Source organism: Delphinus delphis, chromosome 5 (genome assembly GCF_949987515.2).
Source record: "Delphinus delphis chromosome 5, mDelDel1.2, whole genome shotgun sequence".
NCBI lineage: Eukaryota > Metazoa > Chordata > Mammalia > Artiodactyla > Delphinidae > Delphinus > Delphinus delphis.
The window spans coordinates 33,613,672-33,632,473 of NC_082687.1; the positions used below are offsets into that span (position 1 = coordinate 33,613,672).

Sequence of the window (18,802 nt, forward strand, 5' to 3'; positions counted from 1 at the left end):
AGAATTTCATTCTGAATCTCCATGAGATTTATGATATATGCAGGTGGTTTTGGTAGTTGACAATTCTATTTCTTCTATGGTAATCTATGTAGGGTTTTTTGCATGTTCTGCAATCATAGGAATTTATAAAAATAAATTTAAGAAAACTTAACCATTTTATTTGACTGTTTAAATATAATGACATGGATTTGGACATAATTGTCTCCCCTCTCCCCTTTATAATTTTTATTAGGATATCTATCATTCTTCTGTTTCTTGTTTTTTTTGTTTTGTTTTGTTTTGGGTTTTTTGGCGGTACGCAGGCCTCTCACTGTTGTGGCCTCTCCCGTTGCTAAGCACAGGCTCCGGACGCGCAGGCCATGGTTCACGGGCCCAGCCGCTCCGCGGCACCTGGGATCTTCCCGGACCGGGGCACGAACCCGTGTCCCCTGCATCGGCAGGCGGACTCCCAACTACTGTGCCACCAGGGAAGCCCCTTAATTGGTTTTTATTTACTTTATTTTTGCACCCAAAATTTAACATTTAGCTTTATATACTAACTACATCATTTTTATTTCACTATTTATCAACTTTATACTATTTTTTAAAGTTTCTTCTCTTTTTATGACTTATGTTTAACACATTTGTTTTCATTACTTTTGGATTAGTCAGTTAAGAGAAAGGGAAGTGAGGAGTCAGAGATGAGGTTAGAAGGTTATAAAAGGAAACAGAGAAATGGTGCATATCTAGAAGGGAACATTACGTTTAGCGATTTTTTTTAAAGACAGTCATATTTAAAAACATATATTAAATACTTATTTAAATACAACATATTTGTTGATGAGAATCATTTGGCAAAAAGGGAAGGAATTTATGGTGCAGAAAAGAAAGGGGGGGTTGTGGAAGCAAAGTTCTTGAGTAAGCGAGAGTATAAGGCTACAATTGTACACATACTCAGCAAAGTTGTTCTTAGGTGGGTAGTTCATCCTTTGTTAACAGGAGGCAGAAGGCGTAACTGTGGAAATGTGTGTGGTCACTGCTGATGGCTTAACTGAGGTGTGTGCTCATAAGCCAGAAATGAGTCCAGTTAGCACAGCTGTCTTTCTCTAACATCATTTTACAGCTTGAGTGTACTCAAGGCATAGGCAGAGTAAGAAATTTAGGTTGGGGTTCTGCCAAGTAAATTTAAAAAAGGCACATGCATGAAATTCTGCTTAAAATTTCATGGGGTTCATGACCATACATGGTGGATGAACTTTTTGCAAGAGGATTCAAGAACACCATAATACAGGACAGCATGAAGCAGGGAAATGGATTTTTTCATGCTCTTCAGAATTTGATACTTGTGTCTAACAAACAAAATAGTTGAAGTTCTGCTACGCAGGATAACAGGAGCTATCATTCTCACCACCCTGTGCTAGTAATTTCTCCTTGGCCTTTGGACTGGGCTTTGGGATACTATTCACCTCTATGATTTTTCTTCTTTTAGAAGGCATATTAGAATCTCCCAGGGATGCAAGTCTAGTGGGGTTTTCTTCTTTATTTAAGTTTACAAAATACATGCTTATAGAAAATTAAAACATTATAGAAATATATAAAGCCAATCATGAAAGTTCTCCCATAATCCCACTCTCACAGAGCCACTGATAACAATGTGGTGTTACTTCTCCAGTATTTTTTAGAGCATTAACAAGTTACTCTACCAAAAAAAAAAAAAAGCTTGCACAGCTTCCTTTTATATATAAGGGTAAAATTTGGACATCTTATTATTCCAGAGATATTTCTTACTCTTAATGGAAACTGCATGAAGATACCATAATCTATTATACCAGTCCCTTATTGTTAGGACATATGGGCTAGTTTTAGTTAAAGACAAAGGTGAAATAAGTATGCTGTGTACAGTTGTCAGATTATTCCCATTAGGCAGTTTCCTAGTAATTTCATTTCTAATCAGGAGTTAGCCAAAGATTCCAAGCATCTTCAATATACTCTGGAAAACTACCCTCCCAAAGGTTGTTAACAACTACACTCCCACCTACAGCATGCAAGATGGTTTATGTATATTTGGAAATGCTTATTCAAAATTATGGTATAATTTCTTAATTTGAAACAAATTTTAAACTGATTGTTCCTGTAATTTTGTTTTCTAACTGTAGAAAGTGAAGTGTGACAAATTTTCTTGCCTGATAGGGAATCAGGATCCTAAGGACAGGGTTTGTAAAACTCGGTATATGCTAGAAAGAGGCACAGGCATCAGAAACCTAAGTAACACTTTTCTATGAAGTCTTCACAAGAGACTGCAGCCCTTGCTATAGCTTCAAATACGTCCATTGGTACCTCCAGTTATTTCTCCAGGGTTTGATACCTATATTGGTAACCTACTGCTTGTGGAATACAATTGAAACTCAAAACATAAGCTTTCCCTGCCACCACCAGCTGTTCTCATTCAACTGCAGTAGACATCTCTGTACTCCTGGGACACACACCTCTCACATGTCTGGCCTGTCACTTCACACCTCATCTTAGAGTACCCTTTTTCTTCTCTGACCTCTTTCAAGGCTCAGCTCAAACACCGCTGACTCTTAAGAAGTCTTCCATAATCCTCCTCAGGGAAAATAAATGGGCTTTTCCTCTGTGTTGTCCTGGCTTTTCGCTGGTACCTCTATAACAGCATTTCTGTAATAAGCTACTAAAGTGGAAGTCTTAAAGCAGCGGTCTCCAACATTTTTGGCACCAGGGACCAGTTTCAAGGAAGACAATTTTTCCACGGACTGGGGATGGGGTCAGAAGGATAGTTTTGGGATGATTCAAGCGCATTACATTTATTGTGTACTTTATTTCTATTATTACTACATTGTAATATATAATAATTATACAAGTCACCATAATGCAGAATCAGTGGGAACCCTGAGCCTGTTTTCACTTGACACTCACTGATAGGGTTTTGATACAAGTCTGCAAGCAATTGATTTATTATGGTCTCTGTGCAGTCAAACCTCTCTGCTAATGATAAACTGTATTTGCAGCCACTCCCCAGTACTAGCATCTCCCCCTCAGCTCCACCTCAGATCATCAGGCATTAGATTCTCATAGCGCGCAACCTAGATCCCTTGTACGCGCAGTTCACGGTAGAGTTCGCACTCCTATGAGAATCTAATGCCGCCGCTGATCTGACAGGAGGTGGAGCTCAGGCAGTAATGCCAGTGACAGGGAGTGGCTGTAAATACACATGAAGCTTCACTCGCTTGCCCGCCGCTCACCTCCTGCTGTGCAGCCTGGTTCCTAACAGGCCACGGACCTGTACTGGTCCGTGGCCCAGGGGTTGGGGACCCCTGTCTGAAAAGACAGACACATCTCATCTGTCTACTTCCTGAACAGTATCTAGTGCAGAACTTTACAGAACATGCACTCAAAAACTGTATGTGGAATAAACATACAGAAGTTAACGCTTCAAATCCTTTAATCCCAAATTATCAGTCACAGACACCAGTTTTTAAAGGATTAAAAAGAAAGACTGCTCCCCTCAAAACATGTCCTACTACAGTAAGCAGTTCTGTAAGTTAAAAAAAAAAAAGTGTGTTTTAATAAAAGTGATAAATCATTCTATCTTTAGGATAGTTATGTTCAACAAACCCACATATGCTTGATATCTGCATCTTACCTCCTAGGATCTCAAACTGTTTATTTTAGAAATAAAAACATGGGGAGAGGACAGTTCATTGTAAAATATGAAAAAGCAATGATTCAAGCATGTGAGTTTTTGCTTTATATTCCTAGCCAGAGCACAAATGACTGGATATGCCCATCAACACCAAGCTAAAAAAAAAACAAACAAAACTGGAACCACCATGAAGACAACGCCACATTAAAATCTCTTTCTCTTGATAATTTCTGGCTTCCAGCTGACTGGATGAGTTTCTTCTGTCTAAAAATAGAAAAGTAAGTAAGTTAAAACAAAGTATTTCTGGCCTGCTTCATATTTAATAGGTTCCTTTCTAACAAAAATACGGCACTTATTCAAAATTATATTACTTGGCATTATGTATTTAGCAGTTCTTTAACAATTTTAAGATAAGTGACAAACTTTTGGCATTATCTGAATCTAATAAAGGATGAATGCATTTGCTACAAATTCAGTTTACGGTTTTTCATTTTAAATAAAATTGCTATTTAGACATTCTAATAACACCAAAGCTTATGATTCTAGAATTAATTTGCATAGTAATCAACTTATTTGCTGTGATTCTTAGTGTAAGATTTTCCCAATAACTCTAATAAGGAACGTTGAGATAAAATCAAAACTATTGATTTGCTGTCATCAATGAAACCAATAAAGAAACCTATGAGCAGACACTATTCAAGATGACAAATACTTTAATATTATGAAGATTACTTTCCCTTCTGATAATTTCAGTAACTTTAAAATGAGAAAACGCTTGCAATATTCGCATGGCTGATTTTATTATACTTTACAATGTATATGAAACAGAAATCTTACCGCTGTATCATCCTCTCTGTACACTTTAATGGTTTTATCAGCTTCAGCTGTTAATAACCGACTTTCAGACTGATCAAAAGCACAAGCAAATATTCCTGACTCACTGTCCAAAGACCCAGGCTGCACTGCTGCATGAACTCTCTGGAAATTGTAGCCAGTTCTCCAGTCCCAAAGATGCATAGTGCCATTGTCAGCTTAAAGGGAAAGATATAGTTAAACCTGGTGTCCTCTCAACAGTTCAGCTTGACAAATGTTTATTAAGCACCACAGTAGTAACTGCAGTCACTACTACAAAGATATATAAGATGCAGGCACTCAAGCTCCTCTTAATATCAGTTTGTCTACTTTCATTTGTACTTAATTCAGAATTTATTATAGATCTCAAAAAGCACCACAAAACGACATTCAACTCCAGAACACACAACCAAACTTTAGGCGATTTCTGGCATAAACCCCTAACTTAGATTTATCAATGTGGTAACTTAAAGAGAGCTAAACTATGAAATATGCTACATGCATTATGAATATGCATGAACACACGTGAACATTCAAACAAACGTTAGAACAGGCAAGTTCTGCTATAATACTTAGGTGTGATGACTTAGAAATTTTACTCACTAAAAGAAAAAAATGACAGACTAAAACATATTTATCATAAAAATCTTATTTTACCTCCAGATACAAGCACTCCATCAGAATTTACTGTCAGTGTATTAATAATAGCATTGTGACCAGAAAGATTTTGAATGAAACTTCCATCGGGGAATTTCCACTGTTTTATGTTATCTGGAGAACCAGACGCAAATGTGTAACTGAAATGAGATAAAGAATTAATGATAAAGTAAACCAAGTTAAATACAATGGTGGATTTTATAAAATCTGATTATGGTTGTATTTTGCATGTGTAGTCAGGATCTATGCAGTTTTAGCAAAATATTATCATCATACCAAGAGATAAAAATATCAAGGTATTTGTTCCAAGTTAAATCAGATTTTTAAATTATTTTAAATGTACGTTAAGTCCTAGGTTGAAGTTTTATTTTCCTCTCATTTCCCCGATGCTCTACACTAAGCTAAAGCAATAAACATACAAACCCCTAAACTCACATAAAGGGCAAGGGGTGATGTAACTATTTTCAAGAAAGCAAGAGAGAAAGCCAGAGAGAGAGGAGAGAGAGACAGAACAAGAAGAAAGGGAGAAAATGGAAGAAATAGAGGCAAGAGGAAGAGAGAAAGGGAGGGGGAGGAATAAAGGGAATGAGGAAGACAGGGAAAGGGAGGAAGGACAAGAGTGAAAATAAAGGTAAGGGAGAGTGGGAAAGAGAGGAGGAGAGGCAAGATATGACTTGTGACCAGAAAGTGCCAGGTGATATAGTTTCATAGACAACAGGTTGTGATATTATGCTCCATCTCTTGGGATACTCTGACTATAATGTTCATGATTACTACTATTTTTTCCGATCATATTAACTTCCTCCTTAAGAATTAACTATTCTATGTATAGCTCAGTGCCTAATAATATTTATGTCTAAAACATTAAATATAGCTACTATTAGCTTCGATTATGACATGCAACTTTTAACCATGATTTATTCGTGTTATCTCATTTGACATCATTTTCACCATGCAGAAAGCTTTCCTTGTCTTATAGAGGCCATGAAGCAAAATACTACGCAAGGAAAATAAAAGAAATGCATGTTCATATGTGGCACAGGTGAAAAAATGACAGTGGCTAAATGACTACCAAAGTAGTATTCATATTGGTATTTCTGTATTATACTAAGAACTGAAGAAAGAAGAGAAGCTACTTAGGAAAACATACTTACTGTCTTGGATGTAAAACCACAGCCCTGACTGATTTTTTGTGATTTGTTAATGTGACTCTTGTTTTTCCAGCCACCAAATCCCATAATCGTATTGTAGTGTCATGGCTTCCTGTAAGGAGAATACACACACATCCCCAAGATACACACAAATCAGAAAAAAAGAATGTGAAAGTTAAATATAATAAAATTGGAAGCATTCCTCCACAGACATATATATATGAAATAAAAGTCATATTAATCCTTGGCTAATTGTTTTCTATAGTTCCAAAATATTTGGTTGATTTTAAGTTTAATTCTTAAAAGAATGTAATAAACGCTTGTTGCACTGTCATCTGAGTAACTAGAACAAATGTGAATAACAAATAAAACAAATACATGATGTCATCCCCTAGTGGAGAGGAAGGAAAAAACTCTAATAATCATTTAGTTAATGAAACACACGGGAAGGAATTATTTTCTAGTCTTGAAGATTCAATGATATTAACCATATTTTAAGCAAAACAAGACTCAAACCAGCTCTAAAAGTCTGAGAGTATTTTGTCTTCTAACTTTAATTTCCTAGACCGGTAATTCTGATACTATAAAACAATGCTTAGTTGTATCTAATAGCACTATTTTCTAGTCAGACATTACCTGATACAAAGATTCTATGATATGTAAAAAGTATGAGATAAAAACAATGGGATGAAATGTTACCACAAAAAATTTCAAGTGCACACAGAAACACTGTATATACAACACAAAGCAAGAGTCATAGTAAATATGAAAAGTATATAATCATAATGCACTCTGATATGAATATACTGTAAACTTGAAAAGTATCGATCGTACCAGTAATAATTTGTGGTTCCGCAGCTTGACACCTCACTGTAGCCACCGCATTAGTATGTCCAGATAACGTGTGTACACTGGCTTTAGTTCTCACATCCCAAATCTATCAAAACACAACAGACATACCATCAAAGAGAACAGGTATTCATATCTCAGGCAGGTAACTAGATCAATGCAAGCCTGGGAATCTACTCGACAACTTTGTGTGCCTGCCTTGAATATAATGAAGAAAGTGAGTAAATGAAATAATCACCTGTAAGCTGGCTGGGGAATGTATACAGGAGGCAGCCAGTGGGGAAAAAAGCTACAAGATCAGGGGACCTACTGACTAGAATGGGTATAATGGGGCTACTGAATGAAACAGCTAATGGACCACAGCTGTGGTGATAGACTGGCATGTGAGAGGTCGCATATCAGGGGCGGGGCCTCCCAATTATAGACATAGTGGGGCCACAGAACTCAGAAGATGAAGACTAGGTAGGGCATTGATGGGTCAAGGCAACTATCTTTAAATACTCTATCAAAAAATACATGACTTTAGGACCAAATAAGCATACTGTAAGATGCAATATATGTACAGATCAGCTCTATTCCATTTACCCGTGCAGTTGAGTCTCGGCTACAGGTCACCAGCACATCGATTGTTGGGTGCAGATCTAAACCATACACTGCACTCAGATGTCCATGATAGTGCCTTATAACCTAAAAAATAAGAAAGAAAGTTAAAATCTCTACAATTAGGAAGATAAACAGGGGCCCATAATGTCTCCAATCCTTAACTTCATGCTTACCTTATTATACTCAAGATCCCAGCATTTGACTTGTTTGTCTTCTCCACAGGAGAACAGGTACGGGCTCCTCGTGCTCACTATCACACCACGCACCGTACTGATGTGCCCAGTTAATGACAGTTTTAACTTGCCACTAGCCAAGTCCCAGATCTGCAATCAAAAAATATTTAATTTTTCTTCTTTATTATTCCAAAGCAAATTTTTAGAATCTTGATGTTAAAACTGTCTTCAAAAAGTGAAAGATAAAAATATATAAAAGTTTGCAAAATGACCCCATCAACAAAAATAAAATCAGGGAAAAGAGAATTAAAGGGCATGATCAAACTGGGAAAATATTTGCACAGATGACAAAAAGTTAATATTCTTAATATATAAAGGATATCACTGATAGTAAAAGTATGAATACTGAGGTATTAAATTAGTCAAGGATGGCATCAACTTAAAAAAAAAAACCTAAAAGTAGCAAATAAAGGTATCAAAAACTTCAACATCACTATAAATTTTATACACAGTTTTTGAAAGATTAGATATTCACTTCTGCTTATCACAATAGTAAATATTTTTTAAAAAACACAAGCAATGTGCTGAAAAGGATCCTCTCACATGCTGCAAGTATCAATTCACCCATTTTGGAAAATAATTTTTAACTTTGGGTGTCAACTTCAAGAATGCCTGACCTTTAATACTTTTTTCTGGGAAACTATCATAACAAAACACTTTAAAATACAGAAAAAGCTTTAGGCACATATTAACTACAGCATTACTTATGTTAGTGAAAAATCAGGAAACTAAAAAAACTTTAATGCCTAACAGAAGGAAAATAGATTATAGAATATCTAAATGACATAATACTATGGAACCATTTAAAAACATGTTCAGGAGAGGAAAAGATAGGAGTTTGGGATTAGCAGATGCAAACCATAATACATAGAATGAATATGTAACAAGGGCCTACTGTATAGCACAGGGAACTATATTCAATACCTGTGATAAACCATAATGGAAAAGAATATGAGAAAGAATGTATATATATGCATAACTGAATCACTTTGCTGTACAGTAGCAATTAACATATTGTAAATCAACTATACTTAAAATAAATTTTTAAAAAAAGATGTTCAGTTTTTGACAGGAATATGCGTTTGACACAATATTAACTGAAAAAAAGCTGGGAACAAAATTACATATCAAACATGATTTTTAAAAGATACACATTTATATACACAGGAAAAAAACGCAGAAGAAAATGCAGATACACATACACAGAAATAAATGTTAAAAAGAAAATTCAAATATGACAGTGGTAGGATTATGCATGGGTCTATATTCTTTTTCTTTTTTTTCTTTCTTTTTGGCTGCGTTGGGTCTTCATTGCTGCACGCAGGCTTTCTCTAGTTGCAGCGAGTGGGAGCTACTCTTTGTTGTAGCGCGGGGGCTTAGTTGCTCTGTGGCATGTGGGATCTTCCCAGACCAGGGCTCGAACCCAGGTCCCCTGCAATGGCAGGCGGACTCTTAATCACTGCGCCACCAGGGAAGCCCTGGGTCTATATTCTTTTATACTCCTTTACATTTTCCACATTTTTTATAGATAAGCATGCTTTAATTTTGTAACCAGAAGGAGAAAAAAATATGAAGAAATTAGTTGTAAACAGTCAGCATGTACTGTTTGGAAAAAAAACTGTTGCTTAAATACCACTTTTCAAACAGATATTTGAGACTTTTTTTTTAATTTATTTATTTATTTTTGGCTGCATTGAATCTTCATTGCTGCACGCTGGCTTTCTCTAGTTGTGGTGAGCAGGCGCTACTCTTCATTGTGGTGCACGGGCTTCTCGCTGCGGTGGCTTCTCTTGTTGCAGAGCATGGGCTCTAGGCACACGGACTCAGTAGTTGTGGCTCGTGGGCTCTAGAGCGCAGGCTCAGTAGTTGTGGCACAGAGACTTAGTTGCTCCACAGCATGTGGGATCTTCCCGGACCAGGGCTTGAACTGATGTCCCCTGCATTGGCAGGTGGATTCTTAACCAATGCACCACCAGGGAAGCCCTATTTGGGACTTTTAACTGGTATAGATAATAAATTTTACTCCACACTCGGGTCTAAGAAATCAGAGAACTAGAACAGCAATTCCCACCAGAGGAAATAAAACATTAAAATTACACGGCAAACACAAAATCATGTTTACATTTTTCTTCCTTCTTTATTACCTTTATAGTTCTGTCAGCAGATCCAGTAACAAACCACTGGTTTCCAGGTTCCACAGCAATACATCGAACCCAGCCAAGATGCCCACTGATCACCTGTATTTAAAAAGGTAGAATGAGCAGGCTCACTACACAGAAGCTAAAGTTTATTCAATTTCAACTCATCACACTTATGTTAAATATGATACAACTGAAAAGTACAACTACAGTGATCGAAAAAAGATGAATGGTTGGCAGGGGTGAGAAAGGATATGATTATAAGAAAACAGCACAGGGGTGTTTTTGAATCAATGGAACTTCTATTATCCAAATTGCGGTAGTGGTTACCCAAATTCATATATATATTAAGATTTGTTAGATCTATACACCAAAAGGGAGTCTATTCTAAGGTATGATAATTTGTCTAGCTGTACGTTTCCTACTATTTACATTTTATTTTAGATTTGGTACATTTTGAATCATTCCAATTTACTATAATTAAAAAGATAACTGGTAGGGCCACAGAAATGTCCTGATGTATGGATTTTCTCTTTGGCCTTCGCATAGAACACCTCGAACACTTTCCTAAATTTATTTTGTCTGCTCTCCATTTAGTAGCCTCTATCAATATTGTATACTGTATCTTATACAATATACAAGTATAGCTTCCATTTAATGAAGTCTCCTTCCCAAAGTATCTTTTAAGATACTGTCTAAGCCCCTCCCTCCACCCCACCTCAGATCACTCTACCAGCTCTCATATTCACTCTGTTTCCTCCTTATTCCATTCCTCGGCTCTTGTTTAACTGGAAAGCAGTGATCATGTTTCATGTAGTGGAATAATATACAGATTCACTCACTCTGTAGAGTTTCCACGGTGGGTGCCACTGAGGTTTCGGCATTGTAGGGGCTTTTTTAGCCATCAGTGCGGAGTTCTTGGCATTGCCACTGTCCATAACAACCTAGATATGGAATAGATTAATTATTAAAGATATCTTACCTAATGTTTCATGTTATCAATTCAAAAATGGAAAGTCAAAGGGATTTATGAAAGTTTTTTTCCTTAAGTAAAGAAAAAAAGATATCTGAAAAATATCTGCATACCTAGAAAATGAGTCTAAGACTTCCAATCAGAACTATATTTTCCGTATGTTAATTTTAACTTTAAAAAACAATTAAAAAATCTCAGAGAGGCAGAACCTTAACATTGAGAGCACATATCACTGTGCACGGGTTCAAAACCCAACTCTGTCCGTTACTAGCTAATGACCCTGGGTATAAATTATGTAACCTCTGTGCCTCATTAGTAAAATGGAAATAACAGCAACTATCTCATACAGTTATTATGAAGACTGTAACAGAGTAGTAAATGCTAAATGTAAGCTCCCATTATTATTTAAGTAAATATATGTGGATTAATACCGTTGCTTTTGTCATATTTTAACATTATTGATTTCATACTACAAAGGAGAAACCGAAAGTTCCTTCTATTTATCTCCCACAAAAGTATTTCAATACTATCTTAAAGGGTATACTAGCTGATATAACCATATACTGATAGCATCCACCCGTCCAAAAAAAGTTTGTAAAGTTACTGCCCTCAAGAAGCCTATGTTATATCCTAAGGAGGCAGAAAGCCGGGGCAGATTCTGTGAATGGAGGCTAAAGACCCTGGTAGGAGGACTACAAATTCATTCACTTCACAAAGCAACTGCATAATAAACTGAGGAAGTAAAGACTGCACTCACTTCAAGTAACAGCATAATAAAGCAAACTGCATGTTTTCAGTTATTCTTTCTATAACTACTTTCACCAATAACAACAGTAGCTGCCATTTACTTACAAACAAATAATATATTTCTAAATGCTCATTTGTAAGACTGTAAAGATTGTAAGATTGTAAAAGATACACATTTATATACACAGGAAAAAAACGCAGAAGAAAATGCAGATACACATACACAGAAATAATAGCACTCAACTAATAGCACTCAACTCTAACCGTACAAACCAAATGAGAGTTTAATAAAAAAACACTTTCGTATCTAACACGTACTAATAGAAGCTTCAGAATAACCATGCTTGCATTTTTAATAGTGGGTAATAAAGAGCATCATCACATTATCTTCATCAAAATAAATGTTATGTCCAACGTGCAAGTAGACACAGAATTAACAGAACTTTAAATTATTCTGTCAATCCACTAGCAACTTAAATTTTAGGGCTATGAAATATTAGCAACTAGCTCAGGCCGCTATTTACTTGAACAAGTCCAAGGAAAATGTTCATTTATTAATATTTAAGGTAAGAATCTTGGAATAAATGGAAATAGGCAACATGTTAAAGTTAGAAACCTACAGTGTGATGTGATTTGACACAGACAACTTACCGCCCCTGCAGGCTGTGACCGGTCAGAAGCCCCAGGGTGTCGGTATTCACCTCCAGCAGGTGCACTACGGTTTGCATCAACCCTGAGGCAAAAGAAACACCATATTCTAAGTACTTAATGTCTCCAGTCAGGTGTTCTGCAGGACTGACTCTATATTTTAAGTTTTTGTAAGCACTGGTAAAGGAAAATGTCATACAATACGTAACTACAAAGAAACAAATTTAAAAATGAGAAAAAATGTGAACAGTAAACCATGCTTTCAAAATCTTTGTTATTTAGAAGCATAGTATCTCCTACCTGGCTTGAGAAGTAGGTAATGCCACAGCTAAGGACTGTGCAGCTGATTCACTTGGCATTCTTTGGATCTTAGTGTCCGCTGTTAAAGCAACCCCTGTTGAAATAAAAAAAAAATCAACTCCTTTTAGTATCTATCTTTGCTTCCATTTACATGCATTTACAATAAAATAGTGGAGGAAAACATAACAAAAAGGTAATGGTGATTATCTCTAGGTGGTGATATTACAAAAATTTTTGTTACATTTTGTAGGTCTTTTGTTTCTAATTCTTTTACAATAAATATTGCCCAACAACATATATCTCAAATTTGTCTCATATATTTAATCAAAACAGCTTAATATTAACATAGCCCAAGATAGTAAAGTTAAATTTCTATTATCTTGGGATATTACCTTCAAATATAAAAATTAAGCAGTTCCCCAAATACTAACAGAATGTTTCGAAGGGTAAATGTAAATTTCTACAACAAGAAGCACCAATTCATCTATACTTGAATATGGTGAATTCCGTCCTCTAAAATTACTAGAACCTGGATATACTAAGCTTTTTGTCCTCCACCCTGTTATACTGGCCACTCCATTTGTGTGCTAATTCCTCTTCACATACAACACACCCAGGATATGTTTCTATCATACCTGCTTCTATACTAACACTTTTATAAGCTTCGTGATATTTATGTGTCCGACTAAACTTCCAGGTAATAAGCTTGTCTTAGCCTGGAGCAGTCTTATTGTCTTTGAATTCTTAGCACAGTGCCTAAAAAAAAATAAGTGGTTAAGAATGTTTGCTGAATGAATGCATGTGAAACTTAGTTAATTATCATCTAAACAGCTATGCCTGGATGCTTGGTTATTGAGCTTATCTTATATTTTACAGGCAATGGGAATCATATTATTGGCTCAGTCATGGAAATATAAGTGACAATAAGACATTTTCAAATATAACAGCTACTTACCAGGTCCTGGTGGATATGGATGTGTACCTGTCACCAAATATTCAACTTCTTGTCCTATTAAAAAAAGGGAGAGAGAGAGAGAGAAAATTCATCTGTGGCAAAATTATCTTATATACAAGTATCACGTCTTTTAATGGATTAAATAATATTAAATTATCAACTGGATATCTCAAATTTTCCCAACTAAGCCCAAGCCTCAGAAATAAGGTAAGTTGATCATTTTTGCTTTGCCTTCTGAAGACCATGTTCACAGGTAGTTCTCTGATCATTTGCTGATGTGGTGTCAAGAAAGCTTGTACATTTGCTATATAGCAATGGTGTGTAGAGAGGTCATCTTATCAAGTAATAATCCACTCAGGTTTATCTTCCAAACAAATGGTTTTCCTGTGGAATCTTGGATTATCTTTATTCACTACAATTTTAGTACTTAATATCATCTTTCTGAATTATAGCCAAAACAGATAGATGAAAGAAAAATTCCCCACAGGTTAGGAATTTTTCCTTTAGTCTCCACTATGACTATCTCCATATCCTAAGAATTTCTGCCATCATTATACCACTGTTTTAATTTCCTATAAGGGAAAAATCCACCAACCAATAATCTCACTCACTACTCCAATGAGGAAATCAAGCTGTTAAATAGGGTATGGCTCTAATAAGTCCTTCCAGAAGAAGCACTAATAAGACATTTCATTTTTCTATTTTTAAAATTCACATATAAATCCTGACATTTCTGACAATGCCATACTCACCTTGATTGGCAGGATATTGTTTGTGTCCATATGAATCTGATGCATTCTGAGGGCCTTTCTCTTTAAGATTTTCTTTTGAAGTAGGCATATGCAACACAGGACCATACTCATTACGCAGCTTGATTGCCATTTTTCGTTTGTGACTATTTAAAAATTATAAACATAAAAATGTATCTTTGAGTACTTTAAATATATTCACCAATGTAAATATATTCACAGATATCCAGAAAACAAGTATTTAAGTAGCTTAAGTTTGCCTAATCATGTAGAAAAAGTTACTATTAAGATTTTAAAGTTAAACAATATTTTAAAAAATTTCCAAGTGCATTTCCACACTTTTGTTCACAATCTACCACATAGCATCCATTAAGTAATAGTTTAGTTTGTTAACCAATCATATAAAAACTTTCATGTTGATTTATCAAAGGTCTAACTCATTTAAAAATATATAGAAACTAATATATCCTTTAAAAAAAACCTCAAAGTCAGTATACTTTCCTTCAAATGTCTAAATATAAAAATACAGTAAAAGCTTCTATAGTAACCTTTCCTGGATATACCTAGAAAGATTAGTTCAAACTAATCCAAGTACTTAACTCAGCATTTTAGAAACAAATGCACTTATTATGCTACTTTTAAGGATAGTCCACTTGGTAAATTAAATATAAATGCTTGTTTGAGGAATTAGGTAGATTTTTAAAGAAGGGTAAAGGACAAAGAAGGAACACTGCACATAATGCAATCCCAGACTGGAGCTGGAGATGTAGAACCAAAAATATGCCACCACTCAAAAATCTTCATCATACTAACGAGAAAAGATGGGAGTAGAGGTACTGGCCAGGTACAATTTCAGCTCAGCAAGGCTCTGAGAGCAGCAGGAAGCTGAAAGCACATACAAAGTGATTGATTATAAAATATAACGCCTAAAAGGGACTCTCCTAATTACTGGGTATTTGTAAAATGCTATTAATTAATGGGACTTTTACTGTAAAAGATAAGGCCAAAAAAAATAAAGTTAACTCAGCTTAAATTATGCCCAAACACCACTCATTACTGAATAGATATCCTATGAGTTAGTATTACTTACTAATCTTTAAACCTTCCCCTCTCCCTGCTCTCTTCCCCCAATATTATAAGTTGAAATATTCTAGCAATTGAAAAGGAACTATCCCTACCTCTCTTCATCCAAAGGCACAGGTTTTCCATTATCAGCCACAAACATGTCATGGGTTCTCTTCAATGACCTGAACACAAGTGTGTGCACAGAATGTTTCTGTACCTCCTAGAACAAAAGAGTATAATTACATATCTAGCTACAAATTATATATACCATAACCTAAATTAAAGTGAAATTAGTTATACACTTTACATGTTTAAATATGTAAAAAGCTTTGTACCACTCACCACAGCTATCTGTAGCAAGCTATAGGAGTCAAGTTCAGAGAAGAGGAAGAAGCTCCTCTTGGGCCAGAGCCCCAGGTATACCAGCTGAGTGATGCCTGAGATTAGTCATTTACTCAATAAATATTTACTGAACTCCTACTAATTGAGTGGCAGGTATTGTGCTAGAAACTAACAACAGAATGATGAAAGGCAGCCACGGTCCCTGTGCTCAAGAGGAAACAGGCAAATAAAAACAAACAAAGTAACTCCACATTTTAATAAGTGCTATGAAGGAAACAAGCAGGGGGCTGAGACCGAGGACAGAGGAAGACCTTAGGGTGGTAATGAAAGATCTCTCTGAGGTGGCAGTTAAGCAGAGAGGGAGTTAGCCTTGCACAAAATAGAGGTAAGAACAATCCAAGCAGAGAGAAAAGCCCATGTAAATACAAAGGCGTTTGGTAACCGAAATAATGCCAGAACCTGCAGTACAGCTGTGTATGTTTGGTGAAAGGGTGGGTTGATGATGCAAGACGAGGTTGTAAGGATAGACAAGATCCAGATAAGTTTTTTTTATACCATTGCAACGGTCTGCATTTTTGCTCTAGATACATAGGCCCACTAAAGGGTCTTAAGCAAGAAAAGCTCGAACATCCTACGTTTTAAATTGATCAATTTACTGGGGGTGGGGGAAGGGTGACAGAAACAGAAGCAAGGAGACCACCAAAGAGCTAATGCATCAGCGTTGGTGGAAGATGATGTGGTCTGAATTCAGGTGATGGCAGTGGGCCTGGACAAGAGTCAAGAATTTTGAGATAAAACGAACAAGGCTTGCTAATAGTTGTTCAAGCTAGCGGAAAATGCAAAAATTCAAGAATGGCAGGTTTTCCCGGGGAAGAGCTTTAGTAAGACAAAAAATGAAGACCAGAGAAGACCGCCAGTTTTGTAAGACACAGAATCACCGACTCGACCCAGCAGGCAGCGAGTACCAATGGTCGAACATCGACAGAAACTCCGCCTCAGAGGACTGTGCCCAGCTCAAGCGCCCAAGGGCCAAATGAAAACTGGAGGAATTATCTCAGGCTTCCCGCCCAGACAGAACCTCCAACTTGTGCTCTCATCCGGCTTCTCTGCCTCCCTAAAAACCTTAAGAGACTACCCGGCCTCGGCCAAACAGCCTCCCCTCGCAGCCGCTACTCTCCCCTGACTCCCAGCACCCTCGATCCCTCACGCCCGCCGCCAAAGAAAAATAATCCAGAACAGATGGCCCCTGGGCACCCAAGTGTCACTTTACCTCGACCATGACGCCGCGGTCTACCCACTCGCTCCAGCAAGGATGAAACTCCAACCAACTGGACAGAAACCGCCGCCACAACTACTCGGCCCCTTCCTGAATCGGGCGTCCTGGCGCCGGATGTGACGTAAGACTCTGCGCACGCGCGCTGGTGGGCCGCAGGCAGTCTGGGGCCAAAGGGCGGGCCTTTCTCCTCGGGGGCCGCCTGTGGGGCGGAGCTTCGAGACTGCGGGGCGAAAGCTGCCGGAATCGCGGGAGTAAAGGTTTTACTCGCTTCTGCAGAAATCTTGAGATAATATCGTTTTCTGCCTTACTCTCAGCCTTAAATATTTTGGTTTAGGGCTGTGGTTGTTTGCACTCTGTTTTCTGGAATCTTAATACTTTTTTTTCAGACAACCTCAGCAGTCAGTTCTAGGGAAGGTCCGGAGAGCGCGAAGGCTCTTAACCCCTCCTTGCCTTCTTCGGGGGTCGCCTCCGTGATTTTTGTCGCCTGATTCCGCTACTTGGCTCAATTTGGCTGGAAGCATTTAGAAATCTTTGTAGTCTTGGTGCCTAAAAAACAATTCCACTTACACTGTCCATGAAACACTTGTTGAGTGAATATTGCGGAATGGTTTCAATTTGAGAAATTTTGCAAAAGATTTTGGCTTTAACAGCATATGGCAAAATCTCAAATTTATTTTCAGCCAGCATAGTTTTTTTTTTTTTTTCAATATCCCAACAATGGCATAACTCTTGGCCATTTCCTCGTTGTCTGATGATGAATGTGGCTTCAACAATGCCAGGGTACAGTTTGTCAAAGCTGGTGGAAGAAAAACACAACTGAAGACTTTAGCCATTTTTGTGTGTATACAGACTGGTGTCAAAGGATTGGCATTTTGTTTTATACCCAGGTAAAATCTGCAGTTTGTGATCAGTCGTGCCTATTTTTCCACATAAGAAGGAAAATTGATGGAACTGGACATTTGCAAACTTGAATAGACAAGCATTTTACTGACTCTGCTTGTTCTTTAACCATAGTCAGTTTCCACAGATCTTGTCACCAGAGCATGTTGTGTATACTTTGAGAGGGAGAAAAATCTATCAAAAGTATAGCAATGTGAATTGATCATCTCATTTAGGAATTAATTTTTAATTCATTACAAAAATTAAGACCATCCTTCTATTTGAAAATACAGTCATTTCTGAATTTGAGTGTAAATTTGGCCTTACGAATTGATTTTCTATAGCAGTGGCCACTGATGGTAGGCCTTGCAAGGAAATGCCATAATTATAAAATATGTACTTGGGAAAATAAATCAGAGTATACCTTACCTATAGATAGAAATAACTATACAAAAGAACATGACCAGCAAAGGGCAATAAAATTATAGAAAGATAAGCAAGGTTCTAATATATCTATGGCAATATAGATAAAGATGTGGTACATGTATACAGTGGAATATTACTCAGCCATAAAAAACAAAATAATGCCATTTGCAGCAACATGGATTGTCATATTGAGTGAAGTAAGACAGAGAAATACAAATATCGTATGATATCGCTTATATATGGAATCTGAAAAAGATACAGATGAACTTATCTACAAAACAGAAATAGAGTTACAGATGTAGAAAATAAATTTATGGTT

At 36.8% G+C, this 18,802-nt stretch overlaps 1 protein-coding gene across 2 annotated transcripts; it reads right to left on the reverse strand.

The window, feature by feature from the left end:
• Positions 1 to 743: 743 nt before the first annotated feature.
• PLRG1 (pleiotropic regulator 1) lies at positions 744 to 17,286 on the reverse strand. Of its 2 annotated transcripts, XM_060012174.1 has the most exons (16): positions 17,173 to 17,273; positions 15,674 to 15,780; positions 15,309 to 15,380; positions 14,499 to 14,641; positions 13,747 to 13,800; positions 12,792 to 12,885; positions 12,495 to 12,576; positions 10,966 to 11,067; positions 10,130 to 10,222; positions 7,926 to 8,075; positions 7,735 to 7,836; positions 7,135 to 7,237; positions 6,304 to 6,412; positions 5,150 to 5,289; positions 4,478 to 4,671; positions 744 to 3,904 (listed from the first exon to the last, which is right to left on the reverse strand). In XM_060012174.1, exons 4-16 carry the CDS (start codon positions 14,626 to 14,628, stop codon positions 3,845 to 3,847), a joined length of 1,413 nt encoding a protein of 470 aa, XP_059868157.1. In that variant the 5' UTR covers positions 14,629 to 14,641; positions 15,309 to 15,380; positions 15,674 to 15,780; positions 17,173 to 17,273; the 3' UTR covers positions 744 to 3,844. The 2 variants fall into 2 exon arrangements, with proteins under 2 accessions (XP_059868157.1, XP_059868155.1); XM_060012172.1 differs by lacking the exon at positions 15,309 to 15,380 and having other exon boundaries at positions 747 to 3,904; positions 17,173 to 17,286.
• Between the last annotated feature and the right edge of the window lie 1,516 nt (positions 17,287 to 18,802).

Excerpts from the sequence above, each read along its gene's own strand:
- PLRG1 (XM_060012172.1), bottom strand. Across the intron at positions 14,642-15,673 it reads GTGCCTTTGGATGAAGAGAG|TCACAAACGAAAAATGGCAA; the intron begins GTAGGGATAGTT and ends ATTTTTAAATAG. Across the intron at positions 6,413-7,134 it reads GGAACCACAAATTATTACTG|GAAGCCATGACACTACAATA; the intron begins GTACGATCGATA and ends TTCTCCTTACAG.